At 31.3% G+C, this 19793-nt stretch overlaps 1 protein-coding gene across 1 annotated transcript; it reads right to left on the bottom strand.

Moving 5' to 3' along the window:
• Nucleotides 1-7957: 7957 nt before the first annotated feature.
• On the bottom strand, nucleotides 7958-13520 carry LOC129902681 (uncharacterized). Its single transcript, XM_055978047.1, has 9 exons — nucleotides 13070-13520; nucleotides 12069-12255; nucleotides 11517-11650; nucleotides 11304-11416; nucleotides 10380-10620; nucleotides 9473-9628; nucleotides 8982-9061; nucleotides 8829-8878; nucleotides 7958-8206 (listed from the first exon to the last, which is right to left on the bottom strand). Exons 1-9 carry the CDS (start codon nucleotides 13475-13477, stop codon nucleotides 8058-8060), a joined length of 1518 nt encoding a protein of 505 aa, XP_055834022.1. The 5' UTR covers nucleotides 13478-13520; the 3' UTR covers nucleotides 7958-8057.
• Nucleotides 13521-19793: the final 6273 nt, after the last annotated feature.

Genomic DNA, 19793 nt, shown 5'->3' with positions numbered 1-19793 from the left:
TATTCAAATTTTGAAAACTACTCGTTAAATACAGAATAAAATTGCATATTGTTATAAAAATAAACTAACTTAACAATTTATTAAGATAAAAGAGATAGTAAGAGAATGAAAGAATTGAGAGAATTTCTTGTGTTTCTTTTCGTTCTGCGCTGTCTTATTTATAGGCAGAAGATAATAATTGAGGGAGGGGACAACGCGTGAAGGGAGAAAAAGAAAAGGAAAAAGAAGCAGAGGAAAAAATGAAAAAGGAAAAGTAAAAGAAGAAAGGGACATCCTGAAAGGGACATCCACTTTCTTTTACAACACTCCCCCTTAGATGTTCATAAAAAAAATCTAGGAAAAGAACAAATATAAATAGTTATTCTGAACCCCCATAGATGTCGTGCCTCATTAAAACCTTACTAGAAAATATCCAGTAGAAAAAAGCCTAATGAAGGAAAAAAAGTACACATATATGTTAATACGCCTTGATTGCTGCCTTATTAAAAACATTATCAGAAAAAACCAGTGGGACAAAATCATGATTAAGAAAAAAAGAGTACAACGCGTATTTTACTCCCCTTGATGAAAACTTCATTTGATATTTTGGAGACGGCGCATTCCAACTTTATACCATAGCTTCTCAAAAATTAATGTTGGTAATGCCTTTGTGAATAAATCTACAAGATTATCATTTGAACGAACTTGTTATACATCAATATCACCATTTTTCTGGAAATCATGTATGAAGAATAATTTTGGTAAAATATATTTCGTTCTGTTTACTTTTATGAAGCAACTTTTTAATTGAGCTATGCATGCGACATTGTCATCGAATATAATTGTGATACTTTGGCATCATTTTTCAGGCCGCATATTTCTTTATGAACTGTATCATCGATCTCAACCACACACACTCTCTACTTGCTTTATGAATTGCTATTATTTCAGCATGATTTGAAGAAAGTAGCAATAATAGACTGCTTTGTAGATCGCCATGATATAGCAGTTCTTTCGTGTGTAAATAGATAACATGTTTGCGATCGAGCTTTATGTGGGTATGATAAATAACTTGTATCTCCATAACCAATAAGATCTTCACAACCTCTATTAGTATAAAACAAACTCATATCAATGGTACCTTTTAGGTATCGCAAAATATGTTTGATACCATTTCAATATCTATGCGTTGGGGATGAACTATACCTTACCAGTAAATTAACAGAAAATGTTATATCAGGTCTAGTTGCGTTAGCAAGATACATAAGTGCATCAATAACACTTATATATGGTACTTCAGGACCAAGAAGTTCTTCATCCTCTTCTGGAGGTCGAAATAGATCTTTTTCCACTTCAAGTGATCGAACAATCATTGGAGTACTTAATGGATGTGCTTTCTCCATGTAAAATCGTTTTAATTTTTTTTCATTGTAGGAAGATTGGTGGACAAAGACCCCATCTGCTAAATGTTCAATTTGCAAACCTAGACAAAGTTTTGTCTTTCCAAGGTCTTTCATCTCAAATTTTTTCTTTAGATATTCAATAGCCTTTTGGACCTCTTTAGTGGTTTCAATGAGATTTATATCATTAACATAAATGGCGAGTATAACAAACTTTGATTCCATTTTTTTAATAAAAACACATGGACAAATGACATCATTTATATAACCTTCATTTATCAAGTACTCACTAAGGCGATTATACCACATACGCCCTGATTGTTTCAGACCATATAATGATCTTTACAATTTGATTGAGTATATCTCCCGAGACTTAGTACATGTTTCAGGCAATTTTAATCCTTCTAGATTTTTATGTAAATTTCATTATCAAGTGAACCATAAAGGTAAGTTGTAACTACATCCACTAGATGTATTTCAAGATTTTTATATACAGCTAAACTGATAAGATATCGAAAAGTTATTTCAACAATAACTGGTGAATATGTTTCTTCATAATTGACTCCGGATCTTTGAGAGAATCCTTGTGCAACAAGGCGTGCCTTGTATCTTACAATTGCATTTCTCTCATCTCGTTTTCGCATAAAAATTCATTTATAGCTAACTGGTTTTACACCTTCAAGAGTTTAGACTATAGGTCCAAAAACCTCATGTTTAGCAAGTGAGTCTAATTCTGATTGAATTGTCTTTTGCCATTCTGGCCAATCACATCTACGTCGACATTCTTCGATGGATTTAGGCTCAAGACTTTCGCTATATTGCATAAGGTTAATTGCAACATTAGATGCAAAAATATTATCCACCATAATTTTTGATTGATCTAGATTTATCTCATCACTGGTAGAACTTATTAAAAGTTCTTCATTCACTTGAGTCTAAGTTCACTGATTTTTCGAGAATATCAGGATTACTCAAATCTTGACATTATTCAGGAGGTTTTTTTGTAGTATCATTTTTGTTATTTGTTGCTCTCCAAACGTATATGCAAGTATACGTGGTCTCAAAAGTAATATAGTGACTCTTTTTTAGAGTCGAATGTCGAACCCACAAGGAATATGCAACTAGGCTTCGTTAACTTTGTAATGAATTGAATTATTAGTGTGTTTCTCAAAGAGTTGAGTTTGTTTATATCTACGAATGATATTACCAAAACTAGGTGAAAACTACTTAAAAGATGTCAAATAGAATTATCAACTTTAAAGAAGAATCCTTGGGTTGTAGCAATTTAAGATTTCCAATTTAATCTCCATTACCTTGGCATCCAAGAGGTTCCCAATTACTGATTTATAGGGTTTATTTTATAATTATGATTTTCCAATCTCTAAATGCCTATTTTTGTTGACAACTTAACTACATCGTTGAGCGGGGATAAACATGAACCAAAACAAATGCCTCTATCTTTTCATCTTGTTTAGCAACCAAACAAGGTGTATAGATATGTGTCACAATCATTCTATACACTAATTGTTCTAGACAACTCTAAAACAAACATGCTCCTTATATTCTAGTGTTCTATCTTCCTTTCATTTTCCGAGTTAATGATAGACAACAAATATGTTTCAATGGTGATCAAGCATTAACACAATTAAAACAAGAGTATAAGAGTAACTTCATATGAAACCCATTTTCAACCAAAGCAAACAAGAATTAAACTTTCATCTTATAGCTACAACCCAAGAACAAGGGAATTTAGCCTCTCATAGTTTGTGAGACAATTACATGAAACATTTCTAACATAAACTTGAATCTAAGATGAAAAACAAAGGAGAAAATATCACCAAACTAGGTCTTGGTTTGTCTTCCTTCAGACTCCTCTTGACAAGAACAAGTGCCCCCTATAAAAATGTAAAAATGCTCTTTATACTAGAAAATGCGTTGTTAAAGTAATTGCACTAAAGTGTGCGATGGGGACTTGTCTTGCTTCAATATAACATTTCATTTTCTCATTTTTGGGGCGAATTTAGCTTGCACATGTCCAAGGTCCGCGACGCGGACTTGTCGCGGACCACACTGCCGGATAAATAATTTTACATTTTAATTTCTGATCAACATATTACCAAGGTCCGCGACGCGGACTTATTGCGAACCACATTGTTTTGTCAAATATTTTCACGCTTTGATTTTGATAAACATAATTCCAAGGTCCACGACGCAGAGTTGTCGCAGACAACACTGTTTCGTGAAATAATTCCTTTTCTTCGTTTGTTGATTCTTCATGACTAGGTCCACGACGCGGACCTGGTGTAGACTACACTGTCTTGGCAAATACATTTCATGTTTTGGAATAAAAAGTGTAGGTTCTTACTCCGTGATATCGATTTGCTTTGTTGCAGTGTATTTTAGTTGCCTTGTGATTTTATTTCTCCCTTGAGTTTTAATTTCCATTAAATTATGCTTCTTATGTCCATTTGTACTCACTTAGACCTGCAAAATTTTAAACATGCTATTTAGTTACAATAATACGAAATATGCACAATATGAACTCTAGAAGTTTTGTTTTCAAATCTAGCAATAATATATGAGTTTTAGTTGCTATTGGCACGTAAATATTCCCAAGATCATTAATCCACACACTTCTCATTCTAGAATTTTTATCCTTTGAACCCAATGGTCTACCACGCTTAAGGCGTGTTTGGAATTCAGAAGTTATGATACTAGTAGATGGTTCTTTTGGGACATCAATCCGGATAGGCACATTCACTGTAGGGATATGTGACTTAGTTATTCATTTCAAATTAGTAAATGCATACGATATTTAATTTGCTAATTTCTGTAAGTGGATGATCTTTTGGATTTTCTGCTCACTCATGCGGGTACGTGGATCAAAATGAGATAATGATGAAATTTTCCACGCAATTTCTCTTTCGGGTTCTTTTTTCTCTCCCCCTAATTGCGGAAAAGTTATTTCATCAAACTGATAATCTACAAATCAAGCAGTAAATAAGTCTTCTATCAACGGTTCAAGGTATTGAATTATGGAGGGTGAGTCAAACCCAACATATATACCTAACCTTTATTGAGGGCCCATCTTTGTATGTTGTGGTAGTGCTACAGGCACGTATACCGCACAATCAAAATTTTATTGATGGGCTATATTTGGCTCATGACTAAATACTAATTGTGACGGAGAGTATTTATTATAATTTATCAGTCTGAGATGTACAAGTGCTGCTGCATGTAAGATAGTATGACCCCAAATAGTATTTATTATGATCTCAAACAGTATTTATTGTGGTAGTGATACAGGCACGTATACCGCACAACCAAAATTTTATTGATGGGCTATACTTGGCTCATGACCAAATACTAATTATGACAGAGAGTATTTATTATAATTTGTCAGTCTGAGACTGACCTCAAATAGTAATTGGTAATTTTATCCCTGTCGTTCTCGTTATTTGCTTTCTCATATATGCCTTATCTAACCTCTTTTATGCTTTTTTGCTTTTATTGAGCCAAAGGTCTTTCAAAAACAACCGTCCTGCCTTGGTAGGAGTCAGGTCTGCGTACACTTCACCTTCCCTAGACCCCATATTGTGGGATTTCACTAGGTTGTTGTTGTTGTTATAGTAGAGGTCTTGCTATCAATTGTAGGCGCTTAATAAATGACTCTGTAAGGCTATTTTGAGTATGAACATGAGCAACATGATGTTTAATTTTTATCCCAATTGATAAGCAATAATCATCAAAAGCTTGGGAAGTAAATTCTCCGGAATTATCAAGGTGAATAGCCTTAATTAGATAATCTAGAAATTGCGTCCTTAATCTTATTAGTTGTGCTAACAACTTCGCAAACGCCAGGTTGCGAAATAATAACAGGCACTCTTTAGACTATCTAAATGATGCATTTATTAGGACCATAAAATATCTAAACAATCTACTAGGTGGATGAATAGGTCCACATATATCTCCATGTATACGGTCTAAAAAGCCAGTAGATTCAATGCCAACCTTCAAGGTTGATGGTCTAGCAATTTATTTGCCTTGATAACAAGCAGCACATAAAAATTCATCATTCGTAAGAATCTTCAGATTCTTTAACGGATGTCCAATTGAATTTTCAAGAATTCGTCTCATCATTATTGATCCAGGATGACCTATCCGATCATGCCATAACACAAATGTATTTAGATCAGTAAAGTTCTGATTTACGATCAAATGTGCTTCAATTGCACTAATTTTTGCATAATATAGCCAGACGACAAAGTTGATAATTTTTTCAAAATATATTTCTAGCCTGAGACACTCTTGGTTATACCAAGGTATTCAATATGTATTTCATTTAGTGGCTCAACATGATATTTATTTTTGCGGATATCTTTAAAACTTAATAAGTTTCTAGGGGATTTAGAAGAGAACAATGCATGTTCTATAATAATTTTTGTCTCCTTAGGCAGAAATATAGTAGCTCTTTCGGAGCCTTCAATCTTTTTTGAATTACCAAAAATTGTAGTATCATTTGCTTTTCTTCTAAGCAAGTTGAAAAAATATTTTTCGTCTTTAAAAATGGCATGAGTTGTTCCACTATCAATTACACAAATATCCTCGTGGTTGATTATTGATCCAAATAAAATTTGAGGCATATCCATACTTTTCTTCAAAAAGAAATAAGGCAAATATTATAATTAATACATGGCTCAAATTTTATTTATTTACATGGATTAGAAAAATACAAACATATTATTTAGTACAAACCAAATGAAAGAAAAATTATTTAAATATTATTAGAGTTATCAATATTCATATTTTATTTTGGAAAATTAAAGAAATCAGTTATATCTAGATGCATAGGCTCAATATTATCTTTAGAGATAAAGTTTGTCTCTAGATTATTTTCTACCCTCTTCAAGGATGCTTGATAAAGCTGAACCAGACGTTTTGATGACCGGCAGGTCCGTGACCAATGCCCCATACCTCCATATCTATGACATATACTTTCTGAATTTTTCTTTGGTATAGCTTCTGACTTTTCATTCTTCTTTATATTGCTGATCCTTTTTCGGTGCCAGCCGAGCATCATGATTATAATTTCTTCTTCGATCATGACCTCGACCACGATGGGGCCATGACCTCTTTCTCGTTGATTATAGTTTGCCTGATTCACTTCAGAAAATGACAAAGAACCAACGGGCCGACTATTATGATTTTTTCATTAACAGTTCGTTGTGGTGTTCAGCAGTAAGAAGGTGAGAAAGTAATTCAGATTATTTTTAAAAATTTTTTTGCGATATTATTGCTGCAGGAGCATATGTGCGGGTGAAAATGCGGAGTATGTTTTTTCAAGTTTGTTTTGATCAGTGATTTCTTCTCCGCATAAATTTAACTGTGATATAATTCTAAATAAGGCAGAATTATATTCAGTTATATTTTTAAAATCCATTAATCTCAGATTTAACCAATCATGACGTGCATGTGGAAGGATGACCAACTTCAGGTGGTCATATCTTTCATTTAGATTCTTCCATAGTTTAAGAGGGTCTTTTAATGTGAGGTACTGTAATTTTAACTCCCGTCAAGATGTTGGCGGAGAAATATCATGGCTTTGGCACGGTCTTGACTATATGCCGTATTGTCATCTTTGATGGTGTGTGCCAGATCCATCGATTCTAGGTGTTTTTCGGCCTCTAGTGCCCATGATGAGTAGCCTTTTCCAGATATATCAAGAGGAACAAATTCAAGTTTAGAGATATTCGACATTTTAAGAAAATAAATCCTTACTCTTTTGTTACCTTGTTAAAATTGCTGAAAGTGATGGAGGCTCGTGCTGATAACATGTTATAAAATAAACTAACTTAGCAATTTAATAAGAAAAGAGATAGTAAGAGTGAGAGAATTGAGAGGATTGAGAGAATTTCTTGTGTTTCTTTTCATTCTGTGCTGCTTTATTTATAGGCAGAAAATAATAATTGAGGGATGAGACAACACGTGAAGGGAGGGAAAAAAAAGAAGCAGAGGAAAAAATAAATAAAAAAAAGTAAAAGAAGAAAGGAACATTCACTTTCTTTTACAATACATATCATAATTTTTTATAGTCTTTTTTTTTTCAAATTCTGCGCATAGTGAAAATTTAGTGTATTGGGACCTTTAATTGAGTGCGAATGCGGGCGTGCAATTGACAAACCCCATGAGCATATCATTGTATTACATCTAATAATGTTATGTGTGCATGTGTGCTGTGACAGATGGCCTAAAGTAGTTTATATTTTTTTCGACACAAAATATAAAGTCTGAGTTAAAATTATCAAGTTCTACTGAAATTGTAAGTTAAATCCTAAAAAATATTTAGATAATTGATCAATTCAATATTATATAGGTAATTAAATCTCGTTATACGTGACACTTATAGTCTACGGTCACAAATTAAAATTTAGTTCTCGTGTGATTTGTTTTTTGGCACTATCATTACATAAAACTTAAATACTATGATAATATATTAATTTAATTTCTTGATGATTATGAAGTAAAATTTAGAGAGGAATAAAGAGAACAACTTTGCTAGTTCTGCTTCAAACATGTAATTCATCAATATTAGAGAACATTTTTTTCTCCTTTTTATTTCTTAATTTATATTAATTATACTTTTGAAAATACAATAAATGGACTAATTTTTTTAATTAATTAGTGCATTTTGCCATTTTTTAGGGCTTTAAGATCAGCATAGTACTTTGTTATCCATCCTTCCATGATTTTAACTTCTGTGTTCCTTTGCATGATTAGCCATTCTGGATCAGTTGGTTTTTTAGTAAGAATGTCTAGACAATGAGAACCTACACACACAAAAAAAGGAAATAAGAAGAAATTAGAGTCAACATATATCTCCAAGAAAAAAAAAGTTTTTTATTTATTTTCCACTCGACGTTCACTACTTATATGGAGGTCTCAATTAATCTAGATTCACGTTTTTTTTTTGCACATTAAAGGGGGAAGTGCTCGTGCAACGTTAACAAAGTAGCCACTTTTCAGCCCTTGTAAATTAAAGTTAGTCATTGTCATTGAGTTTTACTCGTGAAATTTTTGAATTTTATGACAATGACTATTTTTTAAAGACTTGGCAAAAAAGTGGCCAATAGGCGTTGTTCCTATGAAGCTGTTGCTATTAGGATTATTTCCATGATTCATAAATCCAAAATCTCTTATTACAGGTGAAAGCTAATTAAGGATTCTATCCATTTCATCATAAGTTTTGTTTATTTATACGTGATATTTTAAAAAATTATTTATTATTATCTTATAAGTAATCTAATAATGAAGTAAATATCTTTTTCACATAATTGTAAAATTCATTATTGATGTTGATGCCTTCAATAACATTTCCAATTCTACCAAAACAAACAACATGAGTTCCTTTATTACTAATTTCTTTTTTTGGAAAGTAAGTAAATGGCATACCGTTACGTGTGTAGACAGCTTGTAGATTAGGAGATATATCTTGCAAAACCCTAAATTAGAAAATAAAATAAAATATTAGTGTAAGAATAAATAAAACCAAATAGAAAAAGGAAAAAAATAATTGTGTGGACGTAGGGGTGGGGGTGTACGTACCCTGCACTACTATAAGGATCTCTTAGCCCATTAGAGAAAATGATGTTGCTAGCAAACTTATGAAGAATTAATTTTATGTCCTGCAAAATTCACTCATTTAGTAAGTTCACAAATCTAATATAGTATAAGAAAAAGTAACATGACAAAACAAGCTTAATGAAAGATTGTTGTAAGAGGTTTTGGATTCGAGCCTTGATGAGAATAAAGTCTCCTTTAATAGAATGTATTTTATTTTTAAAGTAAAAGTTTTTGACTATATTGTTCGAATTTTTTAAAAATCTTTACAAAATGCACTATCTTTAAAAAATCTAACATACACCCGTCGTTATTATGTAGTAGTACAAGCAACATAGCTTTCTAATAACACGAATCTGAATTATGCGAATTGCACGTGCATCACCACGTGTTATAATTATACATTAGGTCGAAAATAAAAAAAAATGAGATTACAATATGTAACTAATTAAAGTATGAGAAATAAGTATACATACGTGTCCTCCATAATAAGTTGTGATCCAATGTGGACGAGGTGAGACACCATATTGGCTCTTGCAATCTTTTTTGAACTCATTCAAATTGAAAGGAGCTGGAAAGAACATTGTGTCATTTTCCCCACGCCCTATAGGCATCACCATCTCACTGCATGTCTACAAAATAATAAAACGAGTCAGTTTGTTCATATCTCAATTATTTTATTATGCAGTACTTATTTTTTTAATTAATATAATAACAAATATAACTCTATCTATCAAGAGATAGACAAATATATGAAGACATCAAAAAGTATTCTTTGTATTTGCTACGGTTTAAACCCCTAAATTTCCGAAATTTGCATCCATTTCATTGACCTCGAGGTTATCGTACGTAGCCTTAGGTCCATACAATCAAGTGGTTATTACTAGCTCCGTCAAGATTTATACAAATAAAAAAAATCACCAAATATTTTTGTTTCTACTGAAATTAATTAGGATCATGTTATCCAAAATTTGCCCCGACTTCATTGATCACTCTAAGCCACACCCTTAAGCCTTAGGTACTCATGATTAGGTACCTGTTGCCTCCCCATCATAGGTCTCGAGCAACTCTGGCCCTATCAAGACTCAACAGATGGAAAAAAATCATCTATATTTTTTGTTTTAACTGTAGTTTGAACCCTAATCTCCAAAGTCATGAGTATCCACGTTAAATGACTAATAGGTCAAATTTTCAGGCGTTCACAATCAGATCACTTATAAAGTAATTATAAATATGTTTAATTGAAAACCTGATAAAAATAGTAACTAACTAACCTATTCTATCCTGATATAGTACATGTAAACTACATATATATCTTTATAGAATCAGTGTTTATAACTTAAATTTTCGAATAAATTAGTGTTAATTATTAGTGTTACTTACTTGCCATCTCCATCCCAAACCTGTTTCACTAGGCATGGAATTTGTGTTATAACAAGATGAATTTCCTTTAAATGCAACAATTCCAGCTTGAATTCTATCAAGAATATGACTTCCTTTTGGTGCACCATCAATTCCTCCACAAACTACTGTCACTGGGTAATTTGGTGGCTTGTTATACTGAGCAGCCACAGAATATATTGTATCTAAATAATCCTTCAACTCATATGAATCATTCAACTTCCTGAAATTCCAAAAAATCAAGACTAAATAAATATATATAAATAAAAAAAGAATTAAAGAAAAATTACACTAAAACAGATATATAAAAGTGATTTGATGGTGAATTACTTATACTAACAATATTAATGCATATATACAATTTATGAACTAAAAAGATATTACCATATTAGATCACTCAAATGATATCATATAGGTAAGTTTTAAAAAAATGTGAGATTTGTACTTTTGAATATAAGACATGTATTGCATGCTATAATAAATATAATTAGAACTGATGGTATAAAAATTACTTACATTAACGATACATGCATGTTTATATATATAATTCGTGCAAAAAAGAAGTTCCTATACTCTTAAAGGATGTGTATTTTAAAAATGTAGGATTTCTGATGATCAAAATAAAATAGGTTGCATGCTACAACAGATAAAAATAACTTGATAGTATAAATATTTTCACGCTGATAGTGTGAATAATTCGTGCACAAAAAATGTATTATCATAATATTAACACTGGTTACTACAATAAATAAAGGTATCTAATGATGTAAAACTCTTTACACTGAGTACACCATCAAACAATCCAAAAAATATCTACACGTAAATAAGAAAAATAATTTACTACGACAAATAAAAATAACATACTAATATAAAAATTCTGATGATATATATAACTTAAACTCTTACGAGCAAGTCTTGAATTTCCGACTGAGATAGGAGAGTCCATTTTTTCTAGAAGCAATCTTGTCAATTATTGGCCATGATTTTCTTATAGTATGGTAACAACTCTTACTAGCTTCCTGAAATAATTAAAAAATTAATTAACATGTTAGTTCAAAAAATAAAATAATAAAGGACTTATTAAAAGTCAAAAAAATTTAAATTAAATAATTTTCTTACTTTAAAATCCCTAGACACAATTGAATCATATCCATTTTGTGGAGTGATATTGTCAAAATAAAGAATTGGAGCTGATGAAGCTAAAGCACCAAGAGCTATATGTGGATACTTCATTCTAAACCAAGAAGCAAGCACTGCAAAATAATAAATAATTAGAAAAAAAATATAGAAAGAGTTTTAATTAAATTCAAACTTTAAGAGGGTGTGCTTTACCGAAAGAAAATTAAATATATATTTTTCATGAAAATTGTTTTCTTGAATTTACAAATATTTGTATATAATCTAGATAGATATTACGAAGGTTGGGGGTACTGGGGTAAGGATAGGGTGAAAATGAAGTGTGTTGCTTTGAATGTTGGAATGACAAAATCAATCTGAACTGCTACTAATTAATTTGAATTTATTTTTCCTATATTTTCACTGAAAAAGTCATTTTCCTCATTTTTAATAATTTTTCTAGAGAAAATATTTTATAAAATTTTTGATCAATCGTCTATAGAAATTTAAAAAAATATTTTCTGAAAAATATCTTAATTTGTTTTTATTTCTTACTTCCTCCATAGGATCCTCCAATGACAATAATTGGAGAATTTTTTGCTGAATATTTTTCTTTAATATGTAACAAAAGCTCTGCATAGTCAGCTATAGCTTGTGCTGAATTGAAATATCCTCTAGTATCTTCATCTTGTAGAGCTTCTTCCATTGTCCCAAATGGTCTTGACTCTCCATAATACCTATGCTGAAAAAGAGTATGCAAAAAAATAAATAAATAAGGCACAAAAGTCTTTGGTCCGACTAATCAAAATTCGTGTTCTAACAAATTCACTAATAAAAGTATTAGTGTCGGAACCAAGAATTTCAGCGAGTGAAATCAAAATATAAAGAAGGAAATGCATAGAGAAGCTAAGAGAATTTAACGTAACATATACATATAGTATATACAGTGATAGAAGTTAACGAAATTTAAAATCTACTATCTATTTATAATAAATCATTTTGACCCCAAAAACAAGAATATATACCACCACAATTTGGACTAAATTATGGACAATATTCTAATATATATATATATATATAGCTCACTGATCGAGTGCTCTTGCATCGAAGATATAAACAAGGCCAATTCCGACTCCATCACCACCTCTAAGTAAGGATGGCTCCACCATAAGGAAACAGTACTCATAATACTTTTTTCCATTTTCAAGACGCTTTCATTTGATCATAAATTTTAAAATTAAAATTTAAAACTTGATTATTTGAGTTTTTGAAGTTGTTTTTAGACATGCATTTTACTTGAATTTTTTTAAGATTTTGTGAGAGAAGTCCCAAAAGCTAGTCTGGGCTAGCCAGCTTTTGATAACTCGAAAATATTTGATGAGATCAGATTATGGCCAAACAGATATTCAAAGATAATTTTTTAAAAAATTTATGCTCAAACACTAACTGAGTTTTAGTTACCAAAAACACATGACAAAACAAAGCAAAATAAGAGAGTTGTAGTTTAATTGATACATATACTGATGGAATATAATTAATGAATTTATATTAATTACCTCCATGTAAACTAGAAGAGCCTTAAATTGAGGGGCAAATTCAGTGAGAAATCCAATACCAAGAGGGTCTCCATCAATAGAAGATTCAGCACCAAGATAGGCAAATATTGGAGAATTTGAATTGGAACCACCCCAATACTTAGAATTAATTATGTACCTTTGCTTAAATGTTGAATAACTTTTTGGTCCATAATTAAAATGATCAAGTGTTTGTGTATAGTAATAAGTCTCAAATTCTTTTGGAAGATCATTTGTTGTTGAAGAAGAAAGGGTATTAGAATCTTGAAGTATATTTTCAATAAGTGGTGTGAGTCTTGGGATTTTATGGGGTTTAGAAGAAATTAATGAGGTTTTTGTGAAGATCAATAAGAGAAGCCATTGGAATAAGAAAAGTATATTCATCTTCATTAGAACAAAAATGACTTTGGTAAAGAAAAAGAATGTTTCTTGGTGATTCTATATATCTTATTGTGGATATATTTATAAGTGTTTCACTCTACCATGTGAGTCATAATTCAATGATTTGTGTAACAAATTTCTTCTTTTTTCTCTCTTATCCGTCGTCTGATATCTGCTTTGAAATTTAATTAATCTGAATTCAGATTGCCTAGCTACGATCCATTAAAGGGAATAACTCTCTCTATCAGGATTTTTCATTTAGTCCTGCTAATCTGGATTCGCGATATCTAAGGTCCATTGAAGGGGTTGGCAAAGCTCTTTGTCTATTTGGATTTTTTTTATTTTCTAGGGCTTGAACCTGAGAGATTATGAAGTAAAAATTACAAACAATCATTCTTCGAAAATATAATTCAATGTCATACCTAGAATGAATCAAGGGTCTTTCAAAAGCAGTCTCTCTGTTCCAGAGGTAGAGATAAGGCTGTACACTTTACCCTACTCAAATCTCATTGATATGTGAAATTTTATTGAATATGTTATTATTGTTGTAGCCTTCATTGTCATAAAAGTGGATTCTTATGTGGAAAAAATGAATTTTTTTGGTCTCTCAGAACCTTGGTCAAACATGTTATACTTATGGTTAAGTGCATTTTTTCTAAAAATAAAAAAAGATTCTTTTTGTGCAAAAAAGGTGACTTTAAATCATGAATCTCAGTGTGTCCTTTTATGACCACTATTCCAGTTTCATTGAATAAAGCTAAGAGACTTTTATAACTTTATCATTAGTTCATTACTATATATAACTGTCTGGTTGTTACAATAATTTGGCTTTATTATATACACAATTAGTATGCCACTGCAATTTGGAAGAAAAACAAAATTTTGAAAGAAAAGAATAACAAACCTTTTTAAAAAAAGGAAATTCTTCATCCATACATGATACAAGTAATAGATTGATCTTGAAATAATAACAATTAAATAAAACAACCTTGTATATTATTTTTATGATCTTTCTTAGTTATGAGAAACAATTTTGAAAGAAACAAGCTAACCGCTAGAACTATTAATTTTATAGCCCAAAATAAATAAGCAACTTATTTTTTTTTATCTTCCACATAAATACTTGCTCTGAATTAGAAAATTAATTAGATATATAGTAAACGGTCAAAAGAATGAATTGGTTACTAAAATCTACGATGTTCCATAAGTAAGCAAAATATATTATCGAAAAAGTATTTATAGTGAAAGTAAAAAAGTGAATACAAAATTTTGAGTAATTTTCAAAAAATATAACTATACAATTTGAAGTTATATTTGAAATTTCATAATCCAAAACTAATTTTCAAATAAATTTAAAAAAGTCTAAAATAAGTGGACCACTTCAATTTCATCATAATTAGGGAATGTGTATCTCCCACTTTCAAAATTAAAAGTTTTGTATCCATTAAATATTGTGGAGGATTACATCTCTTGATAATAAGTGGATTAATGCAGCCAGTCGTTGGTTATCATTTTAAAATGAAAATTTTCATTATTCATAGTTGATTTGTAAGTGTGAATATATATTAAGATATTATTACTTATTGTAAAATAAATTAACTTAACAAATTAATAAGAATGAGAGATAGTAAAAGAGAAAGAGAGAGTTGAGAAAATTGAGTGTGTTTGTATTACTCACTAAAGAAGGCTATTTATAGCCTCAAGAGCAAAAAGATAAAGGAGAGGGTATATTTTTTTTTCTTTAAGTGGGTTCCACAAAGAAAGTGGAACATCCACAAGTTTTATAACACTCCACCTTGAATGTCCACGTGTAAAAAAAAATTCTAGTAAAAGAACAAATATACATAGTTATCCTAAACATTCATAGATGTTGTGCCTCGTTAAAACTTTACTAGGAAAAAGTCAGTGGGAAAAAAATCTAATGACGGAAAAAGAGTACACACATCTGATAATACGCCTTGAGTGCCGCCTCATTAAAAACCTAACCAGAAAAATCAAGTGGGACAAAACCTTGGTTAAGGGAAAAAGAGTACAGCGCGTATTTTACTCCTCTTGATAAAAATATTATTTGATATTTTGGAGACGACGCATTCTAATCTTATATCTTAGCTTCTCAAAAGTTGATGTTGGTAATGTCTTTGTGAATAAATATGCAAGATTATCACTCGAACAAATGTATTGTACATCAATTTCATCATTCTTCTGGAGATCATGTGTGAAGAATAATTTTTGTGAAATATATTTCATTCTATCTCCTTTTATAAATCCACCTTTTAATTGAGTATAAATGTGGTACTTTGATATCATTTTCCAGACCGTATCTTTCTTTGATGAATTGTATCATCGATCTCAATCACACACATTCTCTACTTGCTTCACGAATTGCTATTATTTCAGCATGATTTGAAGAAGTAGCAACAATAGACTGCTTTGTAGATCGCTATGATATAACAGTTTCGACATATGTAAATAGATAGCCTATCTGAGATCGAGCTTTATGTGAATCTGATCAATAACCTGCATCTACATAACCAATAAGGTCTGCACAACCTTTATTAGTATAAAACAAACTCATATCAATGGTATCCTTTAGGTACCGCAAAATATGCTTGATACCATTTCAATGTCTTCGCGTTGGAGATGAACTATATCTTGCCACCAGATTAACAGTAAATATTATATTAGGCCTGATTGCGTTAACAAGATACATAAGTGCACTAATAGCACAGAGATATGGTACTTCAGGACCAAGAAGTTCTTTATTCTCTTTTAGAGGTCGAAATTGATCTTTATCCACTTCAAGTGATCGAACAACCATTGGAGTACTTAATAAATGTGTTTTGTTCATGCAAAATCGTTTTAAGATTTTCTCAGTGTAAGCAGATTGGTGGACAAAGTCCGTGTCTGCTAAATGTTTGATTTGCAGACCCACACAAAATTTTGTCCTTCCAAGATCTTTCATCTCAAATTCTTTCTTTAGATATTCAATAGCTTTTTGAATCTCTTTAGAGGATCCAATAAGATTTATGTCATCAACATAAACGGCGAGTATAACAAACTCTAATTTCGTTTTTTTAATAAAAACGCATGAAAATAACATTATTTATATAACTTTCAACACAATCTTTGCAATTTGATTGAGTACATCTCCCGAGACTTAGTACTTGCTTCAAGCAATTTTAATCCTTCTGAAATTTTTATATAAATTTCATGATCAAATGAGCCATAAAGGTAAGTTGTAACTACATCCATTAGATGTATTTCAAGATTTTTATGTACAGCTAAACTGAAGAGATATCGAAAAGTTATTCCATCCATAACAAGTGAATATACACATGTTAAGATCCGGAGTCAATTATGAAAAAGAATATACACCTATTATGGATAGAATAACTTTTTGATATCTTATCAGTTTAGCTGTATATAAAAATCTTGAAATACATCTAATGGACGTAGTTACAGCTTATCTTTATGGTTCACTTGATAATGAAATTTACATGAAAATTTCAGAAGGATTAAAATTGCTTGAAGCATGTACTAAGTCTCGGAAGATGTACTCAATCAAATTGGAAAGATCATTATATGGTCTAAAACAATTAGGACGTATATGGTATAATCGCCTTAGTGAGTACTTGATCAATGAAGGTTATATAAATGATGTCATTTGTCCATGTGTGTTTTTATTAAGAAAACGGAATCAAAATTTGTTATACTCGCTGTTTATGTTAATGACAAAAATCTCATTGGAACCCCTGAATAGGTCTAAAAGGTGATTGAATATCTAAAGAAAGAATTGGGATGAAAGACCTTGAAAAGACAAAACTTTATCTAGGTCTCCAAATTGAACATTTAGCAGATGGGGTCTTTGTCCACCAATCTGCCTACATAGAAAAAATCTTAAAACGATTTTACATGGATAAAGCACATCCATTAAGTACTCCAATGATTGTTCGATCACTTCAAAGTGGAAAAAGATCTATTTTGACCTCCAAAAGAGGATGAAGAATTTCTTGGTCCTGAAGTACGATATCTCTGTGCTATTGGTGCACTTATGTATCTTGCTAACGCAACCAGACTTGATATAACATTTTCTGTTAATTTACTAGCAAGGTATAGTTCATCTCCAACGTGTAAACATTGAAACGGTATCAAACATATCTTACGATACCTAAAGAGTACCATTAATATGAGTTTGTTTTATACTAACAGAGGTTGTGCAAACCTTATTGGTTATACAGATGCAGGTTATTTATCAGACACATATAAAGCTCGATCGCAAATAGGCTATCTATTAACACACGGAGGAACTGCTATATCAGGGCGATCTTCAAAACAGTCCCTTGTTGCTACTTTTTCAAATCATGCTAAAATAATAGCAATTCATGAAGAAAGTAGAGAGTGTGTGTGTGTGTGGTTGAGATCGATGATACAGTTCATCAAAGAAAGATGCATTCAAAAAAATGATACCAAAGTACCTACAGTTATATTCGAAAACAATGTCGCGTGCATAGCTCAATTGAAAAGTGGCTTCATAAAAGGAGACAGAACGAAACATATTTTACCAAAATTATTCTTCACACATGATCTCCAGAAGAATGGTGATATTGATGTACAAGAAGTTCGTTCAAGTGATAATCTTGCAAATTTATTCACAAAAGCAATACCAACATCAACTTTTGAGAAGCTAAAGTATAAGATTGGAATACGCCGTCTCCAAAATATCAAATGAAGTTTTCATCAGAGGGAGTAAAATACGCGTTGTACTCTTTTTCCCTAAACCATGGTTTTGTACCACTGAATTTTCCTGGTAAGGTTTTTAATGAGCCAACAATCAAGGCGTATTACCAGATTTGTTCGTTTTCCTTCATTAGACTTTTTTCCACTGAGTTTTTCTTAGTAAGATTTTAATGAAGCACGACATCTATGGGGTTCAGAATAACTATATATATATTTGTTCTTTCACTAAAATTTTTATTTATGAACATCCAAGGGGCAGTGTTGTAAAAGAAAGTGAATGTCCCTTTCTTTTTTTACTTTTCTTTTTTCATTTTTTCCTCTACTTCTTTTTCTTTCCTTTTCCTCCCTTCATGTGGTGTCCCCTCTCTCAATTATTATCTTCTGCCTATAAATAAGGCAGCGCAGAATGAAAAAAAATACAAGAAATTCTCTCATTCTCTTACTATCTCTTTTTCTTATTAAATTGCTAAGTTAATTTATTTTATAATAGATCATTTATTTTCTAGTATTTAAATATATAAATTTATCTTTATTGAGAACAAACAATACAAATTTAAATAATAATTAATATCAACTAATTTAACGTTATATATATATATATATATATATATATGCATTCTAGAAGGCACATCTCTCCTTCAAGAGAATTTGCGGCACCTCAAGTCTCATAAAATTTTGCATGCATTCTAGAAGCCACATCTCTCCTTCAAGAGAATTCAAAACATCTAAGTCTGATAAAATTCTGCATGCATTCTAGAAGGCACATCTCTCCTTCAAGAGAATTTGCAGCATCTCAAGTCTGATAAAATTCTATATTTTGCATTAAATTAAATTGCATGCCCCACCAACATTGATTGTGATGCAGTGGTGAAATTGTTTCACCCTTAATCAAAAATCTCGGGTTCAAGCCCTAGGTATGGAAAAAAATCCTGTTGGAAGTGTCACCCCCGAATGGGCCCTGCAGTGCACGATCTGAATTTAATCGGGCTCCACAGACTCCGGACATCGAGTGAAAAACTAAAACTAAATTTAAAAAAATTGCATGCCCCATAACAAAATATTAGAAAAATAATTATTTGGATTTGTATCACAAATAAAACTCTTTAATGTTTTATTTAGTTCAATAATTCCAATTGAATCGGCTTCATTCACCACTGCTAGCTCATAGGCAGGGGTGGACCCACGTGCAAGTGAGGGGGTTCATCCGAACCCCCTTCGTTAAAAAATTACACTGTATATATAAGATAATTTTTTTAATTTATGTGTATATATTTAACATTGAACCCCTTGAGCATAAGCCAAAGGACTAGCTTAGTGGTAAATGAGGTTCAATATTTCACCTTAGCTTGTCTCAGCTCGCGGGTTCGAATCCTAATAAGTACATATTTTTTTTCTGATTAGCGTATTTAATTTTTTTTGAACCCCCTTCATAAAATTTCTGATTCCACCACTGCTCATAGGCCCTACGAAGTGGCTGAACCATTCGTTAAACATAGTTTAACTCATTTCGAAGTCGTCTTGACTAATAGTGATGATGTAAGAACTTTAAAATAATGATACATATATTTCAATCTTTATCAAAGCATTC

Source organism: Solanum dulcamara, chromosome 9 (assembly GCF_947179165.1).
Source record: "Solanum dulcamara chromosome 9, daSolDulc1.2, whole genome shotgun sequence".
Taxonomy (NCBI): Eukaryota; Viridiplantae; Streptophyta; class Magnoliopsida; order Solanales; family Solanaceae; genus Solanum; species Solanum dulcamara.
This window is presented reverse-complemented; position numbering and strand designations above follow the sequence as displayed.